We start from the raw sequence: 20668 nt of genomic DNA, 5'->3' as shown, positions 1-20668 counted from the left end.
TTAGAGCAGACAAATGAATCTCGCAAGCCTAGGACGACAGCCAGATTCCCCTTTATTATTTGCTACGTTTAATCAAGATTGCACGTAAGTAATTATCAGGAGGCCTAGGCTACGTACTTGGGACAGAACACTGTTTATGTATTGTTGTATAGGTTGGGCCAGTGGTCTATTATTGTGTCGCAGCTGTCAAACAAAGATGAACTTTGCACTAAGGATTAGGGATTTATTGTGTGGACGATCTTAGGCCTATATTGTTTTATTCGCAGACATATTTCACCCTTATTTTTATCTAACTACTGCTGCTAGTGATTAGCCTGGTAGAGTGCCACTTTTTTTTTAATTCTCAGCTTGAGGTTCAGAAATTATGTTTTGGTTTTTGCCTTTTGTGAAAACATATTTATCCACTCCATTGATTTTTCCAAATATGTACTTTTCTTTTCTATTGTCCCTTTGAACTCATATTTGAGAGTGTTTTGTTTGCTTCCTGCAGAATTTAAAAATGTATTCAATAATAACCTAATTTTCCTTTTCTTACAGAGGTTACTGCAAAGAGAACTTAACTTAACATCCCCCTCCCCATTAACCAACCCTAACCCCACAAAGCAACTTCCATATAGTGTATGAATGCATTGTTTACATTACATCGTACCCTTGTTAACACTTTGACTGCCAAACACAAAGATCTTCGTTTTTGGAAACACAACGCTTGACTGCCAAACACGAAGATCTTCGTTTTTCGCGTTTTTTTACGAAATCCGGTAGATAGGTTAATTATTGGTATATACTATAAATATGAACACTATATTCGGTCTGGACCGTCAATATTTTACAATTTGAAAGTAACTAATCTGGTTACGAACGACTGTCAAAATGGTACATGTCGAAATAACAAACACCGCGCATCACAATAGCGCGTAGAGCGATGGCTTGGCGCATTGTGTATCGGTCGCGCGCTAGCTATGCCGCCGAAGCATTACAAAGGTTTTTGTGGATTGAAATGTTTGTTTGTTATCTGAATAAAAAATAATGGAGTCATTTTCAATATGAAGTCTTTAATTTTATTATTGTATGTACTGTATACCCTAATTGTTTTGGTGTTTTACTGAAAGTGACCGAGTTTCACGCAACAAACTTGTTTTGAAATGGTATGGATATTATCATCAGTTTACTATCTAGGCTAGTAGTAATAGGCTAGCCTAGGCCTAGTCGTAAAACGGTTCCGGACCAACTTTAGGCCTGGTTAACTAGGCCTGATGTCTTTACTATGTGGATTTTGGCAAAACATTGATGTAAGATTTATGATTTATAAAATGTAATACATTTTTTGATAGTGATAACTTGTTTTTATAGGCCTATCGGTACCATGTAAGTAACTTTTTTGTTGTTTGTTGATCTCAGCGGGCGATATTTTCATATTGTTATGTCTTGCACAAAATCGCGAATATCTCGACTTTCTTGCGCGAAACTACGAAAAACTCAAAAAGTGCGTTACTTTCATTTTACTATTACGATTTACATATTGCGATTTAAAAATCTTGGTACCATTGTAAAGCTAAAATCTTTATAATTGTTTTAGTCTAAATTACATATAAATCAGATCACATACATGGTTTCAATCAGCTTTAATAAAAACATCGAATTGGGCTAAAAACGCTGGCGGTGGCAGTTTCTAACTGGAAAAACCTCTGGCAGTCAAAGTGTTAATCCCATCCCTGTCAGCCTTCACAGTTTACCACCATCACACATAGCCTAAATTAGGGGGAGGGATTATACTCAGTCATATAATGGTACAGTAATATTACAGTATTGAAAATATTTATAATTTGTTCGTAGGTCCTTGGCAGTTGGTACTGAAACAGGCTATCGGTTGTTCTCACTCAACTCTGTTGACAAACTTGAAACAATCTATGAATCTGGTAAGCTATATTACAGTATAAAGCTCTGTCTACACTATCAAACTAGTTTGACCAAAAAAACGTGTGATATGGCCAAATATAGAAGTGATATACCCAAATATGGTAGTGATATGACATCATCATGTCCATGGGCACATCTCATTTTTTTGTCACATCAATTTTGATAGTGTAGACAGAGTTTTAGGCTTTATTTTTTATATACAAAATCGCAATGAACAAAACAAACAAAAGCTGTCTTGCAGCTAAGCAGCAAAAATATACCCAGAAGCATGCATATTTGTTATCTTTCTTTATGCAATTACAAAGTTTATCATAATCTAAAAATAGAAATGATGTAATTATACTTTTTGGAATGTTCTAACTATAATAATATTCATCAAATTTTGAACTTCATTACATCATTTCTATTTTTAGAATATGATCAATGTGTAATAGAAATTATTGAAAAAACATGATTTTTATAACTATTATTTTATTTTATCACCAATAATTTAATCTCTTATTAAAGAAATATTATATGTAATTCATTTTTTATATAATAATATTTTATACCCATAAAAGGAAAGCATTATACCTGCAATTATTAATGTTTGAATAAATATAAATAAAAATAATGATGATGTATTATAGGTCAAAGTTATAAATTAATTTATTATAATATTTATGACATCATGATTCAAACACATTTTTATAAAGCCATTATTACTACTGTACTAATATATAATAATATAATATTTATTGAATGACTTGTTTTCAAGACAATGAGGATATCTGTATTGTGGAACGTCTCTTCTCTAGCAGCCTAGTTGCTATCGTCAGCTTGTCATCGCCACGGAAACTGAAGGTATGCCATTTCAAGAAAGGAACAGAAATATGCAACTACAGTTACTCCAACACAATCCTGGCCGTCAAGCTCAACCGGATGGTAAGACCTCTGATATTTTCCTGGTCATTCCTAGTTCTTGAGCAGATTTAGAGAGTAGCACTTGGAGAAAAGATGAATCTTTTTACTAATAAAGTAGTACCCTTGGGGATGAAGCTAAAGAGGTCAATGGTTGGGTGTAAAAAATGAATGGTGGGTGGGATAAAATTAAAACGAAAATTATATCCATGACTCTGAAAATAGTATTGTACAGTTTACAGCCAAATATATTATTAATTGTATATATACTAGTAGTAGAGCTGTTGGTGGTTAAGGTGCATGCCTTCCAATCCCTGTGTCCAGGGTTCAATCCTGACCTAGTACCAGGACGCTTTCAATGCCACTCCCTAAGCCTCAAATAAGCATGATAAATTATAAAATAGTTCATCCATTCTATAATCGATGAGTTGCTGGCTGTTGGATGCGTATGAAATAAAAAAATTTCAAAAATGTAATATGTGATTCAATTTTTGTTTTCATTTCCAGCGACTTATAGTTGCCCTGGAAGAGAGCTTGTACATTCACAACATACGAGACATGAAGGTACTACATACGATACGTGAGACACCTGCCAACCCTCTTGGACTGTGCGCCCTCTCCATCAGTAACGATAACTGTTACTTAGCCTATCCAGGTAGCAGTCATATAGGTGAAGTGCAGATCTTTGATACCGTCAATTTACAAGCAGTTAATATGATACCGGCTCATGATAGTTGTCTGGCTGCTCTAGCGTTTGACTCGTCTGGTTCTAAACTTGCCACCGCCTCAGAAAAGGTTTGTTATTGGGTATAATAATAATAATATTTATTGAAGCTACACCTTTACAACGGTGGCACTCGTTTATACACGGCGCGTTCTTAAAATAAACAAATATAGACAACAAACAGATAAAAAATCAATACAACTAACAGGGAGCTTTCGATTTATGATGACCAAACTATGTCCTGTTTGTTCATTGTGCGCATGTGGAAATAATATTGAGATGTGTGTCCTCGCTTCTCACCTCGACACAGGTTTATTAATTTCTAGGTGCAGGCGACGACCGATGAAACATTGATTGACCTTACCTAGGTTGGTCGTTGCAAATTGAAAGCTTCCTATTACCAATTACAGTCAATCCATGCATTTGAGAAGTGTCAGGGAAATTAAAAAATGTTCATTTTTGTAGAACTGTCTGTTTTTGGGAAATTTGAAATTAATTTTTACAAATTCAGTTTTAAGCCAATTTTGGCAGCTGTACTTTGAGTGAGTGAGTGGCCGAGCAGTTAAGAGAGTGGAACCGTAATCTATAGTCATAACATCGCTCCATGATTCTGGTGGTAGAACAAGTCTTCTTGGATAAGGACTATAAATCATAGGTCCAGTAAAGAACCTAGTACATCTTGTAGGGGTTACCACAGCGCTCTGATTTTCATGAAATAGCGCTATATAAATGTCGCATTATACTACATATTTGCTGATGTTGATTGCTGTTCACTGTTGTTATAAAAGAACATAAAAAAAGTTTGGAAAAATGAAAAATGAGTGTTTCTGAATACTTAATAAATTCATTAATATTTTATTAATTTAAAGGGAACAGTTATTCGAGTGTTTACAATTCCTGATGGCCAGAAAATCTTTGAATTCCGACGAGGTGTAAAAAGGTAATTACATTTTGGTTGTTTTTGTTGTTTTCTTTTTAATATAGTAGTGTATATTAATACAGTACATTTGTGTATGATAATATAACCCTCTAGATATAATTGACTTGACCATAAGGTCATATATTAAGGTCAAGGGAGGAAGCAATGAACAACACAAAGACTATACAGTAAAGAATGTATGTTTGTATTTTCAAAAGAAATTTTATTTAATATGTTTGTATTGTTTACAATCCTGTCTACTTACAAACAAACATACATAATTAAAACAACAAAGACAAAAATACAAAATCAAATACATTTGTGTAATTCTAGCTTAGCTGTTCCTGTTAATTATTATACTGGTAATACAAAGTTAACCTTTCACCCACAATCACCAGTGACTAGCTTATGAAGTCCTCTGTAAACTGATCCATTGTTCTATAGTGTGAAGTCAAATCACTATTGAGGTTGTACAAACAGACTAGGAATTGTAGACCAACCTTATTTAACAAAAGTAGAGGATTTCCCCAATGTATCTGTATTTTTTCCTCCTGAGACCAAAGAGATTATATAGAGTGAAACCCAATGTAGTCAAAGTTCAAAAAGAGATTCACTATAGAGACTACAGAGCCAATCAGATAGATTACTTTGAAGTCACGCCTCTTACTCAGTCACCCACCCACCAGTACACCTTTTTTTCCAGTGTGTTGAGCTTAATAAACGGGAGAATGTATTCATGAAATCATGAAAATTAAAGACATTTACCAAAATATTATAAATGTTATTAACATAAACCGTGAGTTAATTTGATGAATTGTGTTTTTGTTTTCAGGTGTGTAAGCATAAGCTCTTTGGCATTCAACACCGAATCAACATTCCTCTGTGTGTCCAGCAACACGGAAACAGTTCACATTTTTAAACTTGAAACACCAAAAGAAAGGTTTGTCAAAATTAACATTTGTATAGCCAAATGATTTAGTGTAAATATATTATTATAACATAATTTGAAATAGAGTGCGGTTCAGTTGGAATCTGTTGAAGCATGGATCCATGGTTAAAGGATATATATATTATTTAATTTATTTCTTCTCTTTTCTACTTTACTATTGGTTTTATTCCACAGTCTTGTGTAGTTATCTGCAGTAATGTTCTATGATATATTTATGTTACTACCAATCCAAGGGTCCTGGGTTCAAGTCCTGTCATATGTCAGGATTTTTTCTAATGACAAATGACAAATTAAAACTCCACTCCCACAGACTTGTAATAAGACTTTGTTTATTTAGAGCATCTTGTGTATATGGTTGTCTTGTGAACGGGATTGCCACTTCTAAGAAGGATAGTGAATGAATTTACCTAAATATATAAAAACAATACAAAATAATATTTTAACATGTTTGATTATAAAGTATTTAGATTTAGATGATACACAATATTTAGATTTCTGTTATTATTATTATTATTGAAATATGTACAGTACTAAATCCGAGGATGAGCCTAGTACTTGGATGGGGTACTTAGGCAAGGCACTAATGAACTCAGCAACGTACCTACCATCCCAAGTAACTGAGGTGTTCTCACAAGGCCGTGCATTTGCTACAATAAAGTTACCATTCTCGGGCATTAGAAATGTTTGTGCTCTTGTCACGTAAGTTGTGTACTTTATCTCTTTACTATCATTCCCTCTTCATTTGCAGGAACTAAATCGCCTAAGCTAATACCGTAGAACCCCTATAAAGGGTCTTTTTCACCTGTTCCGACACGGTTCCGGTCCAACGTCAATGTTTTGTTTTCATGCGGCTATGCGCATACCGATTGGCGCATAGCCGCATGGAGCATCATAAAAACAAATTCGCCGGACCGGAACCATGCCGGAATAGGTGTGAAGACCCTTTATTGAGACCCAACAAAGTGTCCCCTTAATAGAGGTTATTGTCCTTCATTCGTTTCCTGAGAAAGTGTCCCCTTAATGGGGGGGTTCCAATAGAGGAATTCTGCTGTATATACTTTAAACTGTAGTGCAAACATATCTACTGTGAGAAACTTAATAGAGGCCTTCCTCCCCAAAGATCACAGTATTATGCAATAAGCTTATATTTCCTATGTTTTTTTATTTCTTCTTTTATTCAATGTCAACTTATCTTGTAGGATATCTAAACCCAGAGTGTTAGTTGCAGCAGCTGATGGCTACCTTTATATTTACAACTTGGATCCAACAGACGGAGGGGATTGTACTTTACTTAAACAGCACAGGTAAGCCAATCTCCAAAATGGAATAACCCAATCCTAAAATGGAATAACCTAATGTTTACACATCAAGTAAGACCAATCAAATCATGGTAAACAGTGGGTCCTTCTGGTGTAGAAAAAAAGTTTTCCCCAGTCGAGATTCGAACCTGGAATTTTTTGTTTGATATGAATTAATGTCATTAATATTTTCCAAAAGGCTTGACGGTGCTGAGAATACAGAAGTTCCATCAGAAAGTGCTGAAGGAGGCGATGACAACACTGCCGCTGAAGAACGCAGTGAACGGCCAGCAGCATTAACACGAGGTACTTTTGCAGCAGCCGCTGCTTCTAATGTACAAACACAATCTTCAAAACATAATACCAAGGGTAGGTAAATGAAACACAAATGCTAGGCTGCATGAATTCGCTCTTTAACCTTCGACCCACGACCCTCGTCATGACATGCTTTGCTGGAGTGTATCGTCTGTATATCCAACATCTACCGGTGAGAGTAAACATTTTCTGGTTTAATTTGATTGGCTTTCTTAATTCTAGAAAAGGTGGTTGAGCTTTTATTTTAACATTGTTATTTATATAGCGCCTTTACAATTTTTATGAGGGTTTAACTTGTCTTTGTAACTGTGTCTATTGCATGAGATACTACCTATAATAGAAAAAAGAATTTTAGGAACATTTTACAAAATATGGAATTTTCCATTTTTTGTTTGAGGGGTGTTGTTTCTGGGTATTTTTGTCTATTAGGTAGAGAATCTCAGCTATAGACTACTAGTACTAACAGTTTAAATTGATTGTGTTGTCCTTGGTTCTTAGATCTTTCTAATTAATGCCTTGGTGATACCTGCCTTTTTCCCTTTTTACATTATTCCAACCCCACCCTCTGCTAGTTCAAGATTCATAATACTTTAATTCCAAAAAATGAAAAAGAGTAGCTAGGGTGTTACAGTGGATAGGCTTCTGCATCATTGGTGCTCCAGCTTTATGTTGCACCCATTTGCACATTTTCCTAGGCCTATGGTTGATACAGAATTGTTAGGACAATCTTGTTTTATGTATTGCATTCTAACAACATAGTTACACATAGTAATCACTTTTAATATAAACACATACTTATTATTGGTCTGCTTTTTATTTTGCAACAACCATGATTCTTAAGCCTAGTTCAGACAGAGCTGTATACTAGCAATGCCTAAGACTTGTATACAATGCGAAACCATGATTCTTAAGCCTAGTTCAGACAGAGCTGTATACTAGCAAATGCCTAAGACTTGTATTCAAATGCGAAACCATGATTCTTAAGCCTAGTTCAGACAGAGCTGTATACTAGCAAATGCCTAAGACTTGTATTCAAATGCGAAACCATGATTCTTAAGCCTAGTTCAGACAGAGCTGTATACTAGCCATGCCTAAGACTTGTATACAAATGCGAAAACCATGATTCTTAAGCCTAGTTCAGACAGAGCTGTATACTAGCAATTCCTAAGATTTGTATACAAATGCGAAACCATGATTCTTAAGCCTAGTTCAGATAGAGCTGTATATTAAAAATGTAATGATGATTTCCTGGTAAATCAGCCAGCCATACATCAATGAGCTTTTGACAGATCTCCCAAGTTTCCTGAAAATTATCTTTCTCCCATCTCCTTCTAAAGGAATTTCTCATGATTGTTTTGGGTATACAAAAAAAACAACTCAATTTACTAGTTTTCTGATATTTCGTTTTTCCAGGTTTGGACCTCTTTTGTTGATATGGCCGTTCAATGTTTGTCTTTAAAATATTGCAATTTTTTCCCACTACTACTACTATTACTACTACAGTATTACGCTTTCTGAAAACCAGACTAGTCTATAGTTGACTGTATTAGGGCATACTTCTAATAATATACAGTATTTACATCACCAAAAACACTGCTTGTAATAGTACACTATTCACTCCTTATTTTGATAAAATTACAACATTTATTATTTTTGCAGTTTTTCAATACTTAAATGCATATTTGTATTATAACATTAACACCAGATTTGTTATTATTTATTATCATTAATCAATATCATTAACAACATCATCATTATAATTAACGTCATAATCAGATTTAATCATTGTTGTTAATAACATTAATAATAACTTCACTGATAATCTTCACAAACAGTAAAGCTCTGTCTACACACTATCAAACTTTATGTGACAAAAAATGTGACATACCCATATATATGAACATGATGATGTCATATCACTACCATATTTAAGCATATCACTACCATATTTGGGCATATCACATTGATATAGTGTAGACAGAGCTAAGACTAAGATAGTGTAGTACAGTATAGTATGTTTCTCCATGGTTTAAAGCTGCTTATTTGATTTTGCCATAACTCATTCCTTACAGATTATGCCCAAGCTACTGATAAATCAAGCAAACCCAAAACAGATGACCTTCTAGGTGAAGCTGTCGAGGACGAAGTCAATCGTGAGGGCGCCCTACCGCTCAACGACGAAAATGAATTTCCACCGATGACTCATTACACAGACTCTTAAAGTATTCAAGATGAGGAAAAGGTGTAGGAGTTACATAATATTATGTAATAATATCTCATAATATGATATTTATGGCCAATCATTGCCAGCCTTTTTTATCACATAATTCCATGCATATCCCATAATTCAATGATGATTAAAGGTGTCGTATTCAATGCTTGGTTAGTTTCGTCATTACCTCATTTTCAAAGTGTGCCATGGTTTATTTTTTTAACACATTTTTTTAACCGTTTTGTTTTATTAATACCATTTTTTGAACATTTTTCCACTAGTTATTTTATTTTTTTATGGAAAACTGCCAAATTTAAAAAGTTAAATATAATTTTTAAAATAAATATAATAATTTTTTTTTTAATTACTGTTTTTAAGTTTAATGAAAGGTTAATTCAGTTTTAGCACTTTTAAATTTTCAAGATTTTTTAGAAATTTGACTAAAGTGTATAGACTTTATGGGAATAGACTATGATAAACATGTATAATGTTATATTATATATAATATTATATTATATATTTAGTAAATATAGTACTGTTTAAATTAACTTAATCATTATAAGAGTTAGATTTGATCTTTTTTTAAAATACACTGTTATGTGTAACGTGAGATATCACTGAATTTACAGATATATTTTGTGAAATAGAAAGACATCTTGTAAATATTTCCATGTTAAGTTACGTAATTTTTGTTTTTGTTTTTTACAAATTGAGAACATTGCTGTTATAATGCTATAGGTGTCTTAGTGCTGTAATGTCCGAATCATCTTATTTTGTGGCTGATCTGAGCAAAGAACGCCCTCATCGTTTGACAGTTGGCGACAATGACCAGTTTAGTCTCTGCCATCCTGAACCCTGAGTGCCAGCAATTCTCGGGTGTCTTCATTTTCCCTGATCATTGTCTGTTGTAAAATGTTGTGTTTGCTAATTTATATTTTTGCGCTTAAAAAATCAAATTAAAACTTGAAATGGGTTTCTTAAATACTAAGTTTCAATTATATCCTTATCTAATATAAAGTTAGTTATATATTTCAATATTAATTATTTAATCCTGGAATTCTCTTTAAAGAATTATATAGTAGAATGAAAAAAAAATGGGTCAAAGGTCACACAAAATATGACTGTTTCATATATATACAGTGGTGTGGTATTATATACGGCCTTACCACGTTGAAACACTGGTTCACGTCAGATCACCGAAGTTAAGCAAAGTTGGGCCTGGTTAGAGCTTGGATGGGAGACCATCTGGGAATACCGGGTGCTGTATATGGAGCTGGGGTCCCATTAGGTGTTTGAAATCAGCAATGCTGACTCTTATGGCAGCCCCTGCATCTAGTATCTGTGTCAGACGTATTGGCTTATGCCTCTCCTCTGGTTAAGGTGGCCACTGGACGAAAGAAGCCCTTGGTCAATATTGGCACCAGCCAATGTGGCCCAATGGTGCTTTAAACAGTCCTGGCTTAGTCATCATTCAGATGAATGTAAGACTTAATTGACATTGTCGTTACGACAGAAGTCGGCCATATATAATCAATATGCCTATTACTAATTGGGACTTCAGTTTTCTTTGAACCACTGAGAATACCACTCTTTACCTTAGTTTCGACTTCTATTTTGAACATTCTTTAAAAACTCCAATATTTAATCATGTTGGTCATACAGCTGAGTTTGTAGAGTAGTGTCTGCAAATAAATTAGGTTTACTGTATTTAGAAGTCTTGGATTGAGGCTACTGTATGAAATGGTTTTTTTTTATCAATAAATTTCCTCATACATTTTTATTTTATATAGAAGTGGGTTTGATAGATAGCTCTACAATGATATGTATATTTTACTGATTATCATTCTAATTATCTTGGCATGCCTCAAGTAACTTTGTATGTAAAATGTTATACAAATAAAATACAAATATTTGATTTTTTGCATTATTTTCAATTGTAAAGCAAAGAAAAAGTTTATTGACCAAAAAATGGAATGAGTTGCAAATTTCAGAATTTAGCAGCATGGAATGAGAGCAGTCAAATTAAACATGCAAGCAAGGACAGACTAAATCATTTAAAAAAAGACATTAGTTTTTCTTCTATATTCTGTTAAAGATGTATTTTCCCCCTGAAAAAATAATTCTTAAACATCTGTTTGTTGAATATGCCATTTTAATGCCACCTAATACTATTAATAGTTATCCACTTTTATCGAAAAAAAAATGTTTTTACCTAAAAAACTGTAATTCAAAGCAAAAAATAGTCAAACTGGCTGCCAGCCAATGGGTTTTTGGTGAATTTAGCCATTATTTTGTTATTTTATAAGTGAAAACATTAATTTTTCCGGGTTTTTTTTCTACGAAAGTGATTAACTTAAAACATGCTTAAAAGTAACTACAAAACTATTCAAAGTCTGATAATCTTTCTTTTTCATGTTTTTGGGGGACAATACATCTTTAAAAAATACAAAAATCATAGTCATAGTCATATCATGAAATGATCATTATCGAATAAACAGAAAAACGTCGTTTTTATCAGAAGTGGGTGTGGTCATCACTTAATATGGGCGGAGCTTAAAGTCACGAGTGGCTCTGAGTGGCTCTGTTGTTGTTGTTTGGCACGTGACTTTGTTTATTTTAGTTTCCTGAAACCTTGACGCGGACCATCTCGTTCTGTGTTTAATAATCTTTATTTTAATCTATTCTGAATATCTGTAAGTTTAAGATCGTGTAATAAATAAACAAATTATGTTGTCAAGGCACAATATATTTATTTTATACTTAATTATAGCTGTCTTAGTGACAGTGACAGCTCAACAATATAAACCAACCTGGGATTCCCTCGATTCCAGGCCGCTACCGCCGTGGTACGATGAAGCAAAACTTGGCATCTTTATTCACTGGGGTGTGTTTTCAGTGCCTAGCTTTGGAAGTGAGTGGTTTTGGTGGAATTGGCAAGGTCTTCATAACCAAGAATATGTGGATTTTATGAAGAAAAATTACCCACCAGATTTTACATATCCAGACTTCGCCCCAATGTTCAAAGCAGAATTTTTTAATCCTCAAGAATGGGCAGAAATATTTCAGGCTTCTGGAGCAAAGTAAGTTTGACAAAAAGATACAAAAACTGACAGCGTTGATTAATTACCTATAAATAATATATTTGTAATGCTACAATTATGATGTGTTGGAAGAATGCTTTATCCGCAAACACCATGTGTCGTAAATTATTTATCACCCACCATTACAACAGAAAATAGTACTATTACAGTGTAAATTGGTTTATAAATATTATTCTAAAAATAAAAAATAACTTGTTTATTTGATGAGCTGATTCCTTAAATTTATATGTAATTTATGTACTAATTTTCATTCATATACTTTTAATATGAATATATTGTGTGTTTTTATAGCCAAAATAATTTGAATAAATGATTAATTGCCATTTTAACAGTAGATATTTTTTTCATTTATATCTAGATATATTGTTCTGACAAGCAAGCATCATGAAGGCTTCACAAACTGGCCATCTCACTACTCGTGGAATTGGAACGCTATGGACATTGGACCGCACAGGGACTTAGTAGGTAATAAAGTTACCAAGACTTATCCTATTCATGGTTTAGTTAAAGATGAGTTTTTTTGAGATAATTTACCAGCAAAAGTTAAGTGATTGTTATATGATCTACCAGACATTTTTATTTTTTTTAATTACAGGTGAATTAGCTGGTGCTATCCGTCAAAATACCAGCATACGATTTGGACTGTACCATTCTTTATTTGAATGGTTTAACCCGTTGTACATTAGTGATAAGAAAAACAAGTTTAAAACTAATGAATATGTTGAGGTTGGTCAAATTCTGTTTTTTATTTATATAATATTTATTTATACCGTTAATAAGAATTAATAAGGAAATAAGTATACTGTATATGTGTGTATATCTTAATCATCCTTTCTTTTTGTTAGAAAATTTGTTTACCAGAATTGTATGAAATAATAAACAATTATAAACCAGATGTGTTATGGTCAGATGGAGACTGGGAACCAAGCTCATTCTACTGGAATAGTACCGGATTCCTGGCATGGCTATACAATGACAGGTAGGCCTTTAATATTCTTCAATTGTTCCCGTACTGTTGGAATTCACAATATTGATATGATTAAGATAACCTTTTGTCTTTAATAATCGCATGTTTTCTGTCCTGTTTTTAGTCCAGTTAAGAACACTGTGGTGACCAATGACAGATGGGGAAGTGACGCCCTTTGTAAGCATGGAGGATATTACACATGTCAAGACCGATATGATCCAGGTAAGTTGGTCTAAAAGGAGCCTAACATCAAAGCTGCTTGTGTTCTAGAAATTACCCACCCAACCATTTTTTCTGGTCAATGGGGTGGGGGAGACATAGGTACATCCTCTTATTGAAGTGATATCAAGGATGGATTCTAAGATAGAAGAATAGGACATGGTTTATTGTATTTCTTTATGGCCTTAAATTAGCAACTATGGGCTCCATATGAGATACCTTTTTTATATTGAATATCTATTTTTATCATGCGTTATTAAAATGTATTTTTAAATTTCCAGGTAAAGTTATCAATCATAAATGGGAGAATTGTATGACAATAGACAAGAAATCCTGGGGATATCGGCGTAATAGTCAACTTTCAGACTATCTAACAACTCATGAGATTATATCAACGTTAGCAGAAACAGTCAGGTAATGTTTATTTATTAATGATGTACAGTAATAAAAAAAACGAATGTTAAGCTCTATCAAACTAGTTTAAAAACAAAATTTAGATGTGCCCAAATATGTAGTGATATGCCCAAATATGGTAGTGGTATGGCATCATCATGTCCATATGGTGCTACATCACATTTTGATAAAGTTTGATAGTGTAGACAGAGCTGTACAAATTGTCCCATGACCTTCGCTGCCTTTCCATGATTATGTAACAATATCTACTTTCTACATTTCAGTTGTGGTGGTAACTTATTGATAAATGTTGGACCAACGGCAGATGGACGTATTTTGCCGGTATTTGAGGAACGTCTCCGTGAGCTGGGTGATTGGATGAAGGTGAATGGGGACGCAATCTATGGTACTAAGCCCTGGAGAGCTCAAAATGACACGTTGTCACCTTACGTCTGGTAAGATACTTTGGCTATAGTTCAGGCTGTGCCTGCTATTTATTCATTAATTTTATTCTATCATATCTTTTAAAGATGTATTGTTCCCCCAAAAACATGAAATATGAAGATGCCTGTTTGCTGTTTATTCTACATAATATCTTTAAGGTAGACAAACATTAAATCGACCAAATACAGTTCCAAATATTACCATCTGCTTTCATCTACCCCTTAAAACAAAATTATTGTACCAATAATATCGTATAGTAATTGTATACTCAACTCATCATTTGTTTACACTTTAAAAAAATTTTCTTTTAGGTATACAAGTACAAAAGATACAGTTTATGCCATTGTTCTAACCTGGCCTAAGTCTGGCAACTTAACCATTGCAGCACCTAGAGTGTCCCCTAATACGTCAGTCCAAATGCTGGGCTACCCTACCCCGCTGAAGTGGGCGGTCACTAACAATCATACGGCAATCATTTTGCCTGTTATAACCCCAGACAGCCTTCCTTGTAAATATGCTTGGGTGTTGAAACTGCAGAATATTTCATAATATGTATGTGATGATATTTTGACTTCTTCATGATAGCCATTTTTACCCAACACATAATACAAAAACTTTGAAATGAGGTAACCTTTCCATGTCTGTAAAAAAATGTAAAGTTACCAATGTGCTTTCCATTAGCAAGACTTGATATGAATTGTTTATGGCAATATAGTAGAGTTAATTACAGTATGCTAAGTTTGATAAAGGAGGAGATTTATTATTGTAGGAATTTCACCAAAGGTTTGGCATATTATATGCAATAGTAGAACGTGAATTAGTGGTAATCTTTAGAGTATATAATATAAAGGTCAATACTGTAATACTATTATCTATCATCTATTTAGGAATGTATTTTAATAAAAGTCATTTTATATGTTTTACTGTATACAGAATGTAGACGGTGTCTTTTTAAAGGTTAACAATAGGTTTCACAGTACTATGTGTAGCATAATTTTTGTATTAAATTTTTTCCATTAATAATGTTGTAAACTGTCGTATTTATATTTGCTTGAGAGAAAACATAACATTCTATTGCGTGAAAGCAGGGAGATAAGTAAGCGATGGGTGTAGGTGAGAAACGGCATGAAAAGTTCTGTTTATTCTGTCAATATTCCTTTCTAATTCTGTGACCGGACACTGATTTAGCCCCCGATCGATCCGAAAAGTGATAGTACCTGCTACCGCTTTTTTTGTCCACAAAAATACAATAAATTAGTCAAAGATGCATAACATCAATGCTATATTGGTGGTGAGGAATCATCCTAGACATTGGTGGCGCTGTTCAAGAAATTACGGTGGGGATAGAAAGAAAAGAATGAGTTAGTAATTGTAAATTTTGTCGTATTAAATGTTATTTTTTATACAATAGTTACACGATGTTATAATTAATAATCAGCGTTACGCTGCTATACTACTGATTTAACAATTATTTTGTCCGTTTTGTTACGTAAAATTAGCCTAGGCTGGCCTAAGCACGGCCGGTTTAAAATCATCCGACTTTATAGCAATGACTTGATGCATAACTGATAAATTAAAGTCGTTTCGTCCCCCTTCTTTTTCTTCCCTGGGCTTTAACTACTGTTATGTACACCTATGTAAGAACCCAGTTAGAACGTTATTTTCATAATAATTCGTATGAAACTTTTTGTATTGCAATTGTTTTAATTTTTTCTAATTTAATGATATTAAATCATAAATGTACAAATCATTTCAGAGTCAACAAGGTGTATTTTTTAGACTAAACCTTGCTAGTGTCTCAAGGGGAAAAACGTTTACATTATGAGGTTTGTGCATTTTCAGTATTATTATATTTAATCTTAATAATTGTGTTGTTTGTTTTCAAATAAAAGAGTTTTAAATGAAGTATAAATGTTAATTTATGGTTTTATTGTTTAGACTAATGAACAGACCAGCTGAACATGGCAGAATGTATGAGCCAACAAATATTGAAAATATATTTAACGTCATCACCCATGGGGTAAGAATGATTTTGATTAATATGGTTATTTTGTAGTGGGGGCTACCATGTCTTGTTAAAATAAAATAATGCAACCCGACGGATCGTTTTTATCATCTAAGAAATATTTAGCACCCCCTAATCTATAATGCTGGAACCGCCCATGTTAACTCTAAAACTAATTCAATTGGCAATCATGACAATTACAGATCACTATATATAGATGATAATAATGTTTAGAAATGATTGTTAAATTATTTACATAATTTAGTTATGGATTCTGCCAAGTTGTCTTGGATGCGTATACATGTTACATCAGTCAACCAGCGTTCAACACCAAATCAGCGCTGTCGTCTATGGCTTAGCTCTTATCTGTCTGTTTAGTGTTTCAACGCTGTTTCACCTTGTAGCATGGAGTGGAAGAAAAGGGTATGATATCTAAAGGATTTTACGATTACTCATTTGATTATCTACTCATGCACAAAAACCAATCCGCTATTTATAAATTCTATGACTACTGATATTAACTGATTTCATAATTAATAGTAGATGGGAAGCTATCACTACACTGAATGCTTTCTGAGCATGAGCAGTACAGTAATAATGGTGTTTTTGTTTTTGATATTTCATTGTGGTTACATTTTATTTATGCTTTATTTTTTAAATGTTTTTATCAAATTTTGCTGTGTTATCATTTTTTTTACTAATTTATTTTTATTTCCTTTTAGTACTCTACATTTTTATCTGCATGTCAGTGACAGAGCGGTTATCTACTTATTTATTGCCTCATCATATACACCTTGGTAAGTTACTCCTTTAACACCTTTCTCCAAGAATTCACTCTATACCTCAACTGTACCTTAACATGCATTAAGCTCTGTGTACATTATCAAACTTTATGTGACAAAAAAATGTGATGTGCCCATATATGGACACGATGATGTCATATCAGTACCATATTTGGGCATATCACAACCATATTTGGGCACATCACACTTTTTTTTGTCAAACTAGTTTGATAGTGTACACAGAGCTTGACACAACTCTTTTACATGTTCTTTTAATTAATATCATTCCCCTTTTCAGCACGCATTATATTTTCAGTAAGGCTATAATTTCTTTGTCCATCATTTTCAAACGGTTTGATAAATTGGTTTCAATGATATACAGTAATAGATTTGTTTTGTTTATACTGTAGGCTATTGCTCCGTGACATGGGGCCGGCAGGAGAGCAGATGCGCTGGTTTATCTGGGTTATGGCAATTCTGGGAATTTCATATAATTATTGTTTTTATGAAAAGTAAGTGTAAATACTTTAGAAGTTTTATCTAACACAAGTCTTAAATACTATACTTATATTTATGATAAATGATATGGACAAAAACCTGATGAAATCTTGGGTCAGCTTTTTTTTTTAATTGAATATATAAGGCCTAGTATAAAAGTTATTGAACATATAATGTACAGTACAAATTACATTAATTTTTCTATAGCATTCTCTATTTTTTAATTTTATGGTTTTTGCCCATTAGATTTTAGCAAAACATAACATGTCATCAACACAAAATAAATTTTTTAAAAAGAAGAAAAAGAAAAGGGAAAAACAGAATGGATGCTGTTTTTTAAATGTATGCAGTGCTTGGGCAGCATAACAATAGTTTTAGGCTTAATAACATTTCCTATCCTAACATGTTATTGTTTGATATCATTGCTTACTATTTGTCTTCTGCTTGAATATTCCTTTTTTTAATTCTAACCGTTTTACTTGTTTATAGATTTAAGAGGCTTGAAACGTTTTTCTACTTTGTAATTGGTTTTTTGCCTTTCATTTACATTATCATGACAACATCATTGGTAAGTTTTATTTTATTTTTTTACCAGCAGTCCAACCATGTCTGATTCATTGGATAATTTCACTGCACAATAAATTTAGTAACATTTATCAAATATATTGTTTTTTACTTTTCAGTCTAAAATCAACACAGATGGTTTATTTCGAATGGCAGTTGGTGGGTTTATCTACGTTACAGGCGTCTTATTCTTTAAGAGTGATGGTAAGATTCCGTTTGCCCATGCCATCTGGCATCTATTTGTCGCTGGTGGTGCTTACGCTCATTACTCCGCGGTCGCAACCTACTTATATGCTGAAAACTCACCTGACATTGAGTGATTAGATTTGTCAATTTTTTTTTTAATACTTAATATTTAATAACAAACCATTGTTGTCTATTTGTGCCTAGCTTACCCGGATAAACTAATATTGGCCTATTTCTGTCAAAGAAGAAAACTCCTTGAGTACATCAAAATGGTTGGGTTTTATAAAGTATACCATTGTCTGATAGGGGGATTCAATGTATTTGAGTTATAGCACTCTTCCCAGAGAGAAATAGGCCAATGTCGGTAAATTTTATAAATTGCATCAATTATAATAAAGCTGTATATAATTCACTTTGTAATAAATAGATTTTTAAAAACACTATTTTAAAAATTCAATGCAATGTGTTTAAGATAACAAGAATACTTTATAACCTGGAGAAATTGCAATATTATATTGTATTCAATTTAAAGTATTATTTATTTTAATATTGACGTACAATCATCTAATAGTGACCTCTTTATTTATAATAAAATTATCGTAGATACTATTTTTACATTTGAAATTTGAGGCTGTACATGTACTTCTGTATATAGAATTTTGCATTGTTGTGATGAAAAGATGTCGCAACAATAATTTGTTTACAATCATGGCCAGATGTTTTGGTATTTTGGCGTGCCATAGTATAATTATCATTTATGTATTCATGTTTTTTTTCTCAGTAGAATTATTGTTAGTACATCTAGTTTATTCCAACCCTACTAGATTGTAACTTACCTAATCTCTTTGGGCCTTGTGGCCCATAAGACTGCTAGATTGTAACTAATGCAAAAATATATATATAGATTTATATTACGTACTAAAATATTAAATAGGATGAAAGTAAGTTGTTTTGAAGGGAAGGGGTTGGCAACCAAGTTTGCTGGGGACCAATTTAGTTTGAGAAGAAAACTGGGACCGAGAATTTGACTATAGATGGTTTAAATAAAGTTAATAATTTGAATGCATTCTATCTATATTGACATCCCTAAAACCTTGGCAATGGCTTTGTACCTCAGAATATTCCAATTCTTTTAATTAATACCTCATAAATTCGCTTTAAAAAAACAGTTCATCGCTGAATTTTACTTTCATACATAGATATAAACATTACAGTATTTATAATGTAGAGTATGTACATTGCAAAATACTGTGTTGTGTGTGACTTCTATACTCAATCATTAATGCGTTAAGCTTGGTTCCCACTGAGACGCAACAGAAGGACGTAAATGCAACGCAAGCTAGTTGACAAGTGATAGTTTTAAATAATCCATTGCTTTTGATTGGTCAATTCACTTACGCTGCACTTAAGTCTTTGCATTGCGTCCTAGTGGGAACCATGCTTCAAAATGGACAGTATTTTCATATTATACAGTAATTATGTGCAATAGAGTATAGTAGAAAAATAAGGTATAATTACTGAAATTGCATTTTACAATCACATGACAAATATTGTTATAAAACAATATAATGAATTATTATGTTATGTGTTTTTGATACCTTTACGAAAACCACCAAAATGTATGTGTATGATGGATGGAATTGTTTCCTTGCTTTTTAGTTTGTCTCGCCGTTTTCTTTGTATAGATATGTAATAGTTTAAAATGTACTTAATAGATTATTAAGAATGCTGTCAGATAAAGATACTACTGTATAGTACAGTAATAATACTGTATAGTGCAATTAAACAGAATTTTGCTTTATTGGACATTTCCTATATTCTATGTTCAAAATCAGTGGCGTAATGGTTTAGGAACCGTAAGTGGCCCTCCAATGCTGGAGCCTCAGGCGTTTTTAGCCCTTTTTAACATATTTTAATGCCTGTTTTTCCCCCTGGGCACTGCTCATGGCCCCATAAGCTCCTGGGTTTAGCCAGTGAGTACTCATAGCCGTTATGCCACCATTTTTCTTAAAAAGGAACTTTTGTACTGTATTTTTCAATTATAATTATTTACAACAATCAGTTTATACAGATCTATAGTCATAAATAATATTGCACTGTATTCAATTTGATGTTTATGGTTCTAAAATTATATTCATATTTTTGTCATGCGTCTTTCTAGTTTTATACACTCATTTTTACGTTAACCTGTTAATTGCGCAATATAACACAATTCTTTTAAATATAAATTTATAATAATATTTAATAATAATGATGATAATACTGTAATAATAAT

At 32.9% G+C, this 20668-nt stretch overlaps 2 protein-coding genes and 1 pseudogene across 2 annotated transcripts; all 3 read left to right on the top strand.

The window, feature by feature from the left end:
- Window positions 1–10386: 10386 nt before the first annotated feature.
- Window positions 10387–10504, top strand: LOC144841622 (5S ribosomal RNA; annotated as a pseudogene).
- A 1362-nt stretch (window positions 10505–11866) lies between these two features.
- On the top strand, window positions 11867–15323 carry LOC144840594 (alpha-L-fucosidase-like). Its single transcript, XM_078696463.1, has 8 exons — window positions 11867–12314; window positions 12694–12800; window positions 12931–13061; window positions 13181–13314; window positions 13427–13524; window positions 13803–13935; window positions 14199–14369; window positions 14670–15323. Exons 1-8 carry the CDS (start codon window positions 11962–11964, stop codon window positions 14905–14907), a joined length of 1365 nt encoding a protein of 454 aa, XP_078552589.1. The 5' UTR covers window positions 11867–11961; the 3' UTR covers window positions 14908–15323.
- A 382-nt stretch (window positions 15324–15705) lies between these two features.
- On the top strand, window positions 15706–19823 carry LOC144840612 (monocyte to macrophage differentiation factor 2-like). The gene is made up of 8 exons (XM_078696493.1): window positions 15706–15719; window positions 16115–16184; window positions 16297–16378; window positions 16629–16786; window positions 17086–17160; window positions 17556–17657; window positions 18133–18211; window positions 18327–19823. Exons 2-8 carry the CDS (start codon window positions 16180–16182, stop codon window positions 18525–18527), a joined length of 702 nt encoding a protein of 233 aa, XP_078552619.1. The 5' UTR covers window positions 15706–15719; window positions 16115–16179; the 3' UTR covers window positions 18528–19823.
- The last annotated feature ends 845 nt before the right edge of the window (window positions 19824–20668 follow it).

Source organism: Antedon bifida, chromosome 4 (assembly GCF_963402885.1).
Source record: "Antedon bifida chromosome 4, ecAntBifi1.1, whole genome shotgun sequence".
Taxonomy (NCBI): Eukaryota; Metazoa; Echinodermata; class Crinoidea; order Comatulida; family Antedonidae; genus Antedon; species Antedon bifida.
The sequence above is the reverse complement of the archived record's forward strand: the minus strand, read 5'-3'. Positions and strand labels throughout refer to the sequence as shown.